Genomic DNA, 13,257 nt, shown 5'->3' with positions numbered 1-13,257 from the left:
TGCTTTGAGCAAGATTTTATTACTATGTAACATTTGTAACAATATGTTAAAAATGCAGTGTAAAACACTGCCAAAGGAAAGGCTATCTACTCAAATTAGCCTTCTAAATAGAAGCTTTAAGAAATTCATGGAGGAATTTATTTTCAGATTACCATAGTAAAGAGACAAGAAAAAGAAAACTATTACTGGGAAGATTGTTAAAAATCTTTATACTCCATATTCTTCCTTTATTGCTTATAGATAAACTAGGGGTGTTGTAAGAAGGGATTCTTTTGAATATTGATTTTGAGGAAAAGCCCATTCAGCAGCTGGCAAGAGATGCTGCAAGTGTTGGAGGAGGAGTTCCAGTCACACTAAGGTAGAAATCAGTCTGGGACAAAGGAAAGACACCAAGAAGCTTAGGTGAGAAGAGATCGTGAGATTCTGATACCAGAGAAGGGGCTATTTCTGGCAGGAAAAATAGTTGTAAAGACTAGGGACTAAGGATGAAACATCATCAGTGGAAACAGCACAGGCTGTAGAGTATATGAATTCAAGGATAATCACATTTCAGAGTGTATGAATTCAAGGATAAAAGACGTTTGTAAGTGAACAGGAAGAATGCCCTGATTCTCACTGGTGTTTCTACATTTGGGTGGGACCTTAAAGTCCACGTAGATCAAAAACTTATTTTACAAGAAGGAAACAAGACCTAGAGGGATTGCCAGAAGTTGCACAGGGGGAGAAGATTTCCTTCATCTCCTGACTCTATGTCCATTCATTTCTACAAATTTTATATACTATATAATACTGTCAAAAAGTATATGCTCTCTGGATATGAATATAACATGTTTGTTGAATAAATTTGAAAATTACAGAAGACAAAGTAAAAAATAATCGTGTAAAAATTAACATTTTAGTTTACTTTAACTTAGCCTTTTACCTATTCACACATGTATGTTTTTGAAATAAAATCATGGCTATCTTATACTGCTGTTTTTTTTAACTATTGTTTTTCACTTGTATCACGTTTTTGTGTTACCCAGTATTGCTTAGTACTATGAAGTTTGCACATGCATAACAGCACGAAATAAAAGTGTACTTAGGTAATGTCCGTTAATCCCTTGTGACTTCCTGTGTGTTTTTCAGAATTCATTATATAAGCAAGTGGAAGAAATGGAGCAAGATAGCTTAGTAACCTTAAATGTTGAGCGCTTAAAAGGAACATATGGTCGTATAACCACAGCATGGGAAGCTGACGGAAGTATTAGTGATGTATTTCCTACCTCAGGAGTGGTACGTAATTTACAAAATTATAGGAGAGTCACTTCTAAATTATGGTTACTGTTGATGCCTGCCTTATGGATGAAGTGTTTGAGTTTGACCATGTCAGCCCTGGATTCCTACTAATCACTGTAGAGAGGGATACAATTTAAGATTAGTTTTATTGTGATTTTTGTTAGTTTTTTTCTTTAATACCAAAATTATCTATAAAAAAGTCATCCCTTTTTAGGTTCAGTACATCAGTTGGCCAGATTGTGGATGTGTTACACTGTCAGAAAGATAAAACCAATTACACTGGAGATGGAACTGTTTCAAGATTTGTATAAAATGGAACCAGTAAATAGGGAATGAATCTATGTAAGATAGGCGTATGAAAAAGTAGATCAGAATTGCTGAGTGATGTAGGTTTGGTTTTCTGTAGATAGACTCCGAGATTAAGAGTTGTGGGTAGTTTACTGAGGAGACACACCCATAAGGAAACAAGGAAGGTAGGAATGTGCAGAGGGGCCGTTGGTCCTTGGGTAGTTACACCTGAGGTTGAGTGTGTGAGGAAGTTCTGGAGGTGAACTGGTTCTCCAGAGTTGTTTTCCAGTGGGAACAAGGAGGCTGAGATTTTGCATCCCTATTTTGGGTATCCTTCACCTCACACCATCTTCTGGGTAGAGTATAATCTTCAGTGGAAGTGTACTGTAGCTGAAGGCAGGTCCCAGTGACAAACACAAAAGCTCTTATTCCCACCAATTGGGATATGGGCACACCAGCTCTAAGAAGGGATCTGGGCAGAAGATCACTTTATCTACTATTGGAAGATAGTATAAAATTGGGTCAGAGATCGAAGAATGGAATCAGATTTGGGTCAGAAAGGTAAATGACTTGCAAAGAGAGGGTTTTAAGAACCTTTAGTTCCTAATTAGAAAATGGGTGGTGTTCTTGACTCACCTTGGGTTTCACAGATTTATCCATAAAATTTTTCCCAAATGCTTCTCTGAAGAGTTCCTTTAAAAGGCCTCTCATGGAATTATCTCAAAAAAAAAATGATGGGTGTATGTTAGGTCTACCATTTCTATCTAGGCTTTTGTACCATTCAAAGATTAGAGCTTTAGTGCCTTAAAAATGTTTTGGCAAATTTTATTGCGTTGAGTATTTACTTTTATGGACGTTACCAAAACTATAAGTTGTATCTATCAGGTTATGTGTGTTCTGAACTATATTTCACCAATTAATATTTCTTAACATAAACGATTAAAATGATTTCTAAATTAAATGTATAATAGTATCTTAAGTGTAGACTATATTTGGAAGAATTAATTATTTTATTCAAGAGCCAATAAACTTTTCCTGTAAAGGGCCAGATAGTAAATATTTTAAACTTATGGGCTGTTATGGTCTCTTTCTCAGATTCTCAACTTTGCCTTTGTAGCATAATAGCAATGTTAGATCATATATAATCAAGTGAACTTTGCTGTATGCCAGTAAAACTTAATTTAAAAAATGGATTTCACCAAAGGGTAGTAGTGATCTGACCCCTGATTTTATTAATAAAGCTCTTCAGTTTATATCTTCAAGTGCCTTCTGAGGTGGAGAGATGAGTGTCAACAAAATGGGCCTGGAATGCTAGTTTGAATGGTTGTAGCTTGTAGTCATGTTGCTAGAGAATAGGGTATAAGGTGGGGAGCAATGGGAAATGGCATTCAAGGAACAAAGAAAGCCCTATCAGAAAGGATTTCAGATGCCTTTTAGCAAATTTGGATTTGACTCTAGACAGTGCAGATACAACAGGAGGAGAGAGATGCTCTGATTTGTATCTCTTTTTGCCTTTCTCTACCTCTATTTTGGTTCATTGATTGTTAAATCATACATCTATTGTAGCCAAAAGAAATAGCAATCCTGGCAACATTTTTGTAGAGAAAAATGTTTAAACTAGTATGTTAACCTTCTTTTATTTGTGCACTTATTAAAAAAATTTTTGTTAAAGTTTATTTATTTTTGAGACAGAGAGAGGCAGAGCATGAACGGGGGAGGGTCAGAGAGAGAGGGAGACACAGAATCTGAAGCAGGTTCCAGGCTCTGAGCTGTCAGCACAGAGCCTGATGCAGGGCTTGAACTCGCAGACTGTGAGATCATGACCTGAGGCAAAGTCAGAGGCTCAACCGACTGAGCCACCCGGGTGCCCCAACCTTCTTTTATTTTTATAGATTTTTCAATATGTTATCTGGGACTTAGACTCCCAGAGAGACTATATACTCTATATTTTAATAGAATGTAGGCTTCAGGATGTGACAATTTGGCTACAGGTTTTATCAGGTTGAGTTTCAGTAATTGTTTACTTTTTTCTTTTTCCTAAAAGTCTTCCACTTTTAATATGAAAAGAATTTGATTGATTTGTAGAATCATATTGTGTTGCTTAAATATCTCTTGTTATTTAAGTTGTGGTTCATATTGAAAGAAAATTTAATCTGATATTCTTACTGCACAGTGATAATTACAAAATAAATAAAATCTTCTTTCTTTAAAATTTTAGATTTCATTTTCTGAAGGGCAGGCACTATCTACAATCACTCTGACTGTTATTGCTGATGATGTACCAGAGTTGTCAGAAATTGTGACTGTAACACTCGTTCGTGTTACCACAGAAGGGGTTGAGGACCTATCTAAAGGTGCTACCATTGATCAGAAAAGAAACAGATCTGTGATAACAACTCTGCCCAATGATTCACCTTATGGCTTAGTGGGTTGGCATGCTGAGTTTCTCTTCGTTAGAGTAGCAGAGCCTAAAGGTAAGTATTGTTAAATATTTTTCAGGTTCTAGTAACTTTTATTGGGTAATTTAATTGTAATGTTTACTAGGAATATAAGTCCCTTTGTGTGTGTGTGTGGGGGGGGTATTCAGGTGTGCCTGGGGGCTCAGTCAGTTAAGCATCCAACTCTTGATTTTGGCTCAGGTCATGATCTCACGGTTTGTGATTTCAAGGCCTGTGTCTGGCTCCAGAGCACTGCTTGGGATTTGTTCTCTCTCTCTCCCTCTGCCCCTCCTCTGCTTACTCTCTCTCTCAAACTAAATAAATAAAATTAAAATATATATATATATATGTATACATATACATACATATTTTCAGTTTGACAGATCGTATTTAACCTTTTCTACTTTTTATTTGTTTATTAAATTTTATGATCATATAATCACTTAACAATAGTGTTACGAGAAACACTTTTACCCTTTTGAGACATTACTATCATAATAAAAACGTTAATATTTTGGTAAATCATTGCAGTAAAGGTGACTGGTTTTTATTTTACTTTCCCTTTTTCATCCTTTATTTATTTGTTGTCTTTCCATACTCAGATTTCCTCTACACAGATTTTCAACAGTTATAGGGAACAGTAAGCAACACAGTGAAATGCATATAGTACTCAAGGTATTGTTAAACCCCAAATCAGTAATTAGAATATTTTTTCTGTGAAGTGTAAGTAATCAGTCCCTATATCCTTTAAGCTTAGTGTTGAAATCTCTGCCCAAATAACTACTTATATAGGTATAAGATATATAGATTTTTTTAGATAAATGCCATTTGACTTATTTGAACAAATATATTTGAACATATATGATATGTATTTATTTAGAATATGCTGTGTGAAGGCTCTAAAATTTTCAGACAGGAACATGGACATCTTTCAAGGACCTTTCATTTAGATAGTTACTGAAAAAAATGACATATAATTATATATCTGGGCGTTTATATGTCTGTATATATGGGAACAGAAGCAGTAGACTTAGAATATGTTCATTTATTCATTCAGCAAACATTTTGAAGCACCTAGGAAGTGCCACAAATTGTGCTGTGTGTTCTGGAAACAGAGACATAGTCTTAGGTTGTTAGAAACTCACAGACCAGTGAGGAAGATTGGCAAGCATTTTTTTGGTCCATTTACAGGGCAAATTTAATGTTAAAAATCTAAGAAATGAAATAAAAAATAGGTGCTGTGAAATACTTTGATCCTTGTGGCAAATACCTGACTATAAGAACAAAATTACTGACTATTCGTCTAATGATTAAGTTATTAAATGATGACTTCGGGTGTTTACTTTTTCATTTTTGAAAAATCTTCACATTTGCAATTAGCACCTCTGTCAACCTGCACATATGTACTCACCCAAGATTTTCAGCAGTTTTTGTTAAGGTACATGATAGTGTGCAACCTAGCAGGGTCATTAGAGAACCCAAAGTGAGGGTTTAGAACTGGGATATAATATATGATGATTGCCAGCACAACTTTAGGGACAAGGGGGACGAAGCACAAAATCTTCCTTGGGACCATACATTGGGATAGTGCAGGACATTCCACGTAAGTGCTTGGAATGGTGTCGACCACAAATAGGAAAGGTTATTTACTTGAGGTATGTGTATCTCACAGAGAACATCACCGTTCTTCAGTTACCCATTGTTCGAGATAAAGGACTGTTTGGAGACATTGCCATTCACTTGATAGCTAAACCCAATTTCTTACTGCACATCGATAATCAAGCTACTGAGAATGAAGACTTTGTGGTACAAGAAACAATAATAATGATGAAAGAAAACATGAAAGAAACTTACATCAAAGTTGCCATTTTGCCGGTGAGTTTAGGGTGCAATAAATAGGATGTAAAATAAAAGAATATGCTCTTAAAGATAAAATTGTGATGCTCTGGAAGATAAAAATCTTTGAAAAGTTTGCTTTTACATGTAAAATTGTGAGTATTCTAATTTTTCCACCCACCCTAACATTTAATAACAGATGACTACTTCTTATAACTGGTAAAAATAATATATTTATTAATGATTTGTGTTTATTTATGAACTGGAATATTGTTTGAATGACCGTTGAAGCATGGAATTTACATTTGATTATATGTCTCATTGCATTCACTGTTTTGCTGGTTGGTTAGTTGTTTTGAACTAACGAGTGAGTGAATAGAGTGCCCGAATTAATGTGGTTATTTTTATTGTTGGTTTGATAGTACGGTATTTTCATGTCATGATATTATTCAAATCAAGATTATTCTTTAGATGATTTAGATCTGGTTTTAGTGCTTTCTCACGTATATAAGTGTATATATCTGTAATGATTCACAAGAAACTAAGAGTAGTTATTAGTGTTATCTGTAATATATATTATCTAATATTGTGTGTGTTATAATCTTATATATTACAATGTTAACAATAAATATATATTATTAAATAAATATAATGTTGCATAGTAATATTAGTGTTACTAATTGCATTATTAGTGGTATTAAATAATAGTGGCCTCTAGAAAGGACATTCTGGGAAAGATGTAAGGGATGAGTCAGAACGGAAGTTTCCTTTCCTGTTCAGTGTCCATTATTTCTATCTTTGGAAATTTTTTATCACCTATTCCAAAATAAGGTAACAGTTTTTAAAAAGTTAATTAGAATATAGGATAATATCCAGAGTTGCAAGTCTAGAGCTTTTACTTGTAAGATGTATGTAGCATTTACCATTTCTCCTGTATTTGGTGGGGTATTATGTGCATAAAACATATTTGATAGAATATGATCAAAATTGTGTGGTGGATTTAAAAAAAATATTTGCTAATGAGTATTAGGCTTCAGTTAAAACTTCACTGATAAGCTTGAATATTCCCTAAGATTCTGAAATTTGTCAGTGGGAATGTGTTAAAATATAAAAGGGAATCTTTTTTATTTGTGAAAAAGGTGCCCATTCCTGTGGTCAGTCATTTATTCCTTACTGAAAAATAATCAGGTTTCCAAGACAAATTCAGTATATTTTTAAAAATGAAACACCATGTCTCTCCTGTTTGCCCCACCCCCTCAGGATAATGCTCCTGAGTTGGAAGAAGGATTTATTGTCAACATCACTGAGGTGTACCTGGTGAATTCTGACTTCTCTGCAGGACAGCCAAGTGTGCGGAGACCTGGGATGGAAATAGTTGAGATAATGATTGAAGAAAATGATGATCCCAGAGGAATTTTTAAGTTTCATGTTACCACAGTGAGATAAACTTTAATGTATTTATAGTAATACAGACACTTCTACCTGCTGATTTGCTCAATGTTATATATTTTCTCTAGAGTAATTGGCTTTGCTTATAGATATTTATAAATATCTGCCTTAATGGGCCCCTGGGTGGCTCATTCAGTTAAGCGTCTGACTTCGGCTCAGGTCATGATCTCACAACTTGTGAGTTCGAGCCCCACATCAGGCCCTGTGCTGCCAGCTCGGAGCCTGGAGCCCACTTGAGATACTGTGTCTCCCTCTCTCTCTCTGCCCCTCCCCCACTCATGCTCTGTCTCTGTCTCCCTCAAAATTGAATAAACATTAAAAAAAGCCTTTAAAAAATAAGTATGTGCCTTAAAATTTGTCTTATAAACTAATTCTTAATTCTCTTTGTGCTAGACCAAGAGGTTAAGCAAGTATATTTTCAAATTTAAATTTGAAAAGAATTTTGAAAACACCTATTATGCATATTTATATCCGACTATTGATTTCTACTTTGAAGTGTGAAATATAAGAAATGTAAGAAGAAATAATAAATTTAGAAAATGATGATAGGGTGCCTGAGTGGCTCAGTTGGCTGAGTGTCCTGTCTGACTCTTGATTTCAACTCAAATCATGATCTCATGGTTTATTCGAGCCCCACATCGGGCTTTGTGCTGATAGCAGGGAGCCTGCTACGATTCTCTTCCTCCCTCTCTCTCTATCCCTCCTCTCTCTGTCTCTCTCTCTGTCTCCCCGCCCCAAATAAATAAATAAGTTTAAAAAAAAAGGAAAGTGATGATGACATGTAAGATATTAATCTTCTCTTGTATTTTAACTATATTCTTTATTTAAAGGATTTTGGTGGAGTTATTACTGCCTATGAGGTGCCTCCACCACTGAATATTATTCAAATTCCTGTAGTCCGGATGGCTGGAAGCTTTGGGGCAGTAAATGTTTATTGGAAAGCAACACTGGATAGTGCTGGCCTGGAAGACTTTAAGCCATCTCATGGGATTCTTGAATTTGCAGATAAACAAGTATGCTAATTACAAATGTATTAGCAATTTATCGTGTACTTCAAACATCTTATAGACACCCACCAAATGGGTGCATTAGTGACTGCTAAATGTATTATACTTTTTGTTTGTATATCAAGCCAAACAGAACTCTTATTAATTAATATGTTATAATTTATTGGTGGACATAGGAAGAGAATATAAAGAAACAAAAATCTCACCCTTTTCTGAACTTTCCTACCTCATTTAATTTTAAGGAGAAGTTAAAGGAGGATAATGAATGGCTTAGAAGTGCCTAAGAATGTAAGAATGTATAAAAAATTGCCTCATGAACTTTGTTATTCCTATAAATTTTAGGTTCTTTTATTCTATTGATTTCTTAATACTTATCAATACAGATAACTTACTTATTTAGGATTTGCACTGAAAGTGTGCACATTTTATTACTTAATATCCAGAACTTTTTGTTACAACTAAAAACAAGACTTTTTAAAATGATAGAGAAGAGACAAAATAATCAAATCTGAAAAATTGAAAAACGGTATTCTAGATTTGGGCCAAAGTATTCTCTAAGAGTTATAAGTTTTGGAAACTGGACATTTTGTAATATGATATATGAAGCCTGATTTTGCTGAGACAGATTTGTACAGTATGCATCAGCCTATTAGTTGCTGCTGAAAAATAAGCATACAGGTTAGACATCCCTATACATAATGGTCTATTAATATTTGAAATCATGAGTTTTTAACAAATTTAGAACTTGAAACATTTCCTACTAAAAGGAGGGAAAAGAGAGATCTTTACACTAACAGTAGAAACAAATACATATATTTTTCATCAAAGTAGCATTCTGCCTTATATTACTAGCACTTTATTTTGTACATGAGGTTGAAGTCCTGTTATTTAACAGTACCTTAAGATCATTGTCATTCTTAAAGTTAACCTCTTCTAAGCAAGTATTCTGTATTTTACAGTATAGAGTTGAGGTGCCTACATTTTAATAAGCTTCCATTTTAACATTTGATTTTGTTCAGGTTTCCGCTTCTGAGTATGAATCCAGATTTCTCACTTTTCTCTTTTATTAAAGGTATTAGGTAGATTTATGTAGAAAAACTTCATTTTCCGGTAAACGTCTGTGTCAAAACACTGGAATTTCCCTCCGAGATACGGAAAACATTTTAAATGTAGAGATATGGCTAGAATATTTTTATGACCAGTAGTGAAATCACAAGCTGGGCCAAGTTTTACTTATTTATAAGTTATAAAAATGTTTAACATAGACCCAGACAAATGTACGAAATCCTAATCACCAACATTTGAGAACAGCAGAATTAGGTTTTCTTCCTGCCTTTCTTTAACATTTTAAGAGTGACATTTGAAGCCAAAGGGATTTATTCTAACTGCTGAAGACAATGGTAATTTCTATGTTACCATTGTATATCATGTGATATTAATGCTAAGTATACTAATGTTTATATTTGCGAAATGGTTATTAGAGCCTATATGGCATTTTAAATACTTTTGTTCAAGAATCAGGCTTCATTAGTTTTTGTATACATAAATATCACTATATTTTATTACATATGTAATTCCCTTATCTTGAAAATAATGGAGTGTAAATTTCTGATTTGAAATACTAAATAGTATGTATAATTTTAAAATAGTATTATGAACATAACAGGCCAAAAAATACTGTATTTTTGTACTATATTTCTGTCAACTAAAAGTTTAAATATATGTGATCAAAAATTGCTATTATATTATATCCTCCTTGCCTCTTACCCTCCCTCCTTGCCTCTTACCCTCCCTCCTTCCCTTATTCCCTCCCTTCTTTCTCTCCCTCCTTTTCCTTCTTTCTCCCTTTTCTTTTGTAGGTTACGGCAATGATAGAAATTACCATAATTGATGATGCTGAACTTGAACTCATGGAGACGTTCACTATTTCCTTAATCAGGGTGGCTGGAGGTGGCAGACTTGGCGATGACATTGTGGTAACTGTTGTTATTCCGCAAAATGACTCCCCATTTGGAGTATTTGGATTTGAAGAAAAGACTGTAAGTTAAATACCAGGGGGAGGGTGCCTTCCCCTAAGCTAATTATTTTTGTAGATTTAAAAGAAAGATATCTTTCATTTTTTAAAAAACTTTTACCTCTCACTCATGATTTTCTGCTCAAGAGTCCTTGAAGTTGGCTGTTGAATTAAGGGTCAGTCCTCTAATCTGTGTTTGACAGTAATGAGTCATCTAAGATCAGACAATTACAAAGGGGGAAAAAAAATCTTACTTATTGGGTATCGTAGACCAAGAGTTAGTTTTTGTCCATACGTTTTGTTCTCAGCCTGTCTTGCTACCAGACCACCATCCTGGTCACAAGGCAAGATTTTATCGTGGATCTAAGTGTTACATCCTAGGATACATTTAGTTGGGGAGGGATTTACTTTACCTTCCCTTTTGGTACTCAGTCTCATATTGAACAAAACACAAAGGGATTTACTTTACCTTCCCTTCTGGTACTCAGTCTCATATTGAACAAACACCACAGTCAACCCAGCTGAAATGTTTCTTTGTATTTGTTCTTTCCTCCCTCTTACTTCCCTTTGGTTCTACTTTCAGGACCTGGAAGAGGGAAGCCAGTTACTATTATCGGTTTAATTGCTAAGGGAGAAAAAAACTTAACCATTTATAAAACCAGATTTGGTGACTAATGCTAAATTATCTCTACATCTTAAATATTAAAAAATTGTTAAAACTGTATCACAATTAGTACATGATTTTATATCACCATTTTTAAGGCTGTCTTTCAAAGGAAATTCCAAGATGAAATAATCATATATTTAGATAATTCTGATATACACAAGTTTTCTTGGTCTATAGGTCACCTTTCCCTTTATTTGACCAGTTATAGATAATTAGTAATTCATAATAGATCATTTTAAATAATAAAAAGATTGCTCCCAATGCTCATTGTCTTTACTATTTTGTCGATGAAAGGCTAGACTTATAACTTGCCCATTAAGGCTGGGCTTCCCAGATGCTCCAAACTTTAAATATATCCTAATAATTACCTAATGATTACATCATTGAAGTTTTTTTTTTTTTTTTTAACGTTTATTTATTTTTGAGACCAAGAGAGACAGAGCATGAACGGGGGAGGGTCAGAGAGAGGGAGACACAGAATATGAAACAGGCTCCAGGCTCTGAGCTGCCAGCACAGGGCCCGACCCGGGGCTCGAACTCACGGACCTTGAAATCATGACCTGAGCCGAAGTCGGCCACTTAACCGACTGAGCCACCCAGGCGCCCCCATCATTGAAGTTTTAATTTCATAAGAGAATGGGAACCATGAGAGGGACAGGACACACACACTTCTGCTATAGCCTTATGAGTCTCTCTTTCTTGGGAAATGAATAAGCAGAATTAAGTGTTTGTAAGGAGTGGTAGAGTCACAAGAGTGGCTGTGAATGTTTCCTGAGCAAAACGAAAAATCTGGAAAACATAAAACTATTAGTATAAAGAAGAGAGTAAAAAGCATCCATAATGTTATTAACCTAAGATACGGACATCATTAGTATTTTTTTATTTCCATCTATGCTTTTTTTCTTTGCATATGTGAAAAGAAATATTTTAATTAATATAAATATAATTCAGTTTTTATAAAATGTCAGTTAACTTCTGAGTTTGGATAAAAGGTTCAGGGTTTCATTCAAATCTTTAGTGGTAAAACCTTAACATAAATGTTGCTTTTAACTTTGTCATGCTTTTGGACTCCTAGGCATTAGACGGTATGTGTATAAGTTTCTCTCACTGTTAGGGAAAATGAAGACTTACATGACTATTCATAAATAACTTTCATTTATTTTATCTTAACTACTGTTGTAAACTTTAGTGCACCCTTGGCCTGAGAACTCATATCTTACTTTAGTAACCTCAAGTTTCCAATTTGTCTTGCAATCTAAAAGTGAGAGTGAGGTCACCCAATTCCTACTGTGTTATTTCTCATAAGCCTTGCTGTGAGGAACAAATGAGTTGATATATGTAAAGCACTTACAACTGGGTCTTACACTTAGTAGGTGTCAATTGCTATTTTTGTAATTAGTAGTATCAGCAGCAGCTTGTTTTTCAGCCCTTTTGGTTACTTTTTTATATTGTGTTTCTTACTGCCAAAGGCTCTTGATAACACAAAATTTTTTGTTTTAACATGTATCTAAGATACACAGTATTGTGCATATAGTGAACATTTTGTTAGCATTATTTGATGACAGATTAGATTTAGAAGTCAACAATATTGAGGAAAGTTTATTAATATAAATCTGTCAGAACAAATAAGCTGCTCATGAGGGCAATATGGTAAGTATACCAAAGCACTGGCAATAGCACAGGCTCAAGAAATCTCCTTGTGAAACCGAAGCTACAATGTTATTATCTATGGAAAGAAAAAGGACTTATATATGAATGATAAGTTTATAATGGGTATCTTCTTTCTCACTTTGCTTCTTATTTAATATTTCTGTTATCTGAGGGGTGGCATGAATAGCACTGGCTATGGAGTCAGAACATCTGAACCAGAAGAGAAGGCTTCTCTTTTCCATATATGTGCATATATCCAACCCCCAGATTTCTTAGAGCTTCTGTGAAGCTTAAATAAGATAATGTATATGCTGGAATTGACATATACTAGAAGCTCAATAAATATTAGTTAGTGCTAAAGCTCTGCTCTTGGAACCATTACCAAATCTCATGAAAAAAAAAAAAGCAAAACAAATTTGTGTTGGGCACTTAGGTATCTGTCTTGAAAATGGAAAGCATTGTTTTATATTATTGTATTTACATAACAGGTGGATATTATAGGCTTAGTTTGGACTTTGCTTCCCCAGTCAGTATATGCAATTCAGTTGAACCAGCTCTCTTAATAAGGAACTTGTGTAGAAAATAAATAGTACAGGTAAATTAATGTATTGAATTTCCTTCTCTATTTCT

The 13,257-nt window shown here is 34.4% G+C and overlaps 1 protein-coding gene across 4 annotated transcripts in view; it reads left to right on the top strand.

Moving 5' to 3' along the window:
• Positions 1-13,257, top strand: part of ADGRV1 (adhesion G protein-coupled receptor V1) — a 567,138-nt gene that overhangs the window by 173,179 nt on the left and 380,702 nt on the right. For all 4 annotated transcript variants that reach the window (XM_086696839.1, XM_086696829.1, XM_086696845.1 and 1 more), the window contains 6 exons: positions 1,129-1,275; positions 3,785-4,040; positions 5,677-5,879; positions 7,101-7,277; positions 8,120-8,302; positions 10,156-10,335. In XM_086696839.1, coding sequence (XP_086552965.1) covers positions 1,129-1,275; positions 3,785-4,040; positions 5,677-5,879; positions 7,101-7,277; positions 8,120-8,302; positions 10,156-10,335 — 1,146 coding nt within the window. The remainder of the gene's footprint in view (positions 1-1,128; positions 1,276-3,784; positions 4,041-5,676; positions 5,880-7,100; positions 7,278-8,119; positions 8,303-10,155; positions 10,336-13,257) is intronic.

The sequence above is a fragment of the Puma concolor genome, chromosome A1 (genome assembly GCF_028749965.1).
Source record: "Puma concolor isolate L17-30 chromosome A1, mPumCon1.1.hap2, whole genome shotgun sequence".
Taxonomy (NCBI): Eukaryota; Metazoa; Chordata; class Mammalia; order Carnivora; family Felidae; genus Puma; species Puma concolor.
This window is presented reverse-complemented; position numbering and strand designations above follow the sequence as displayed.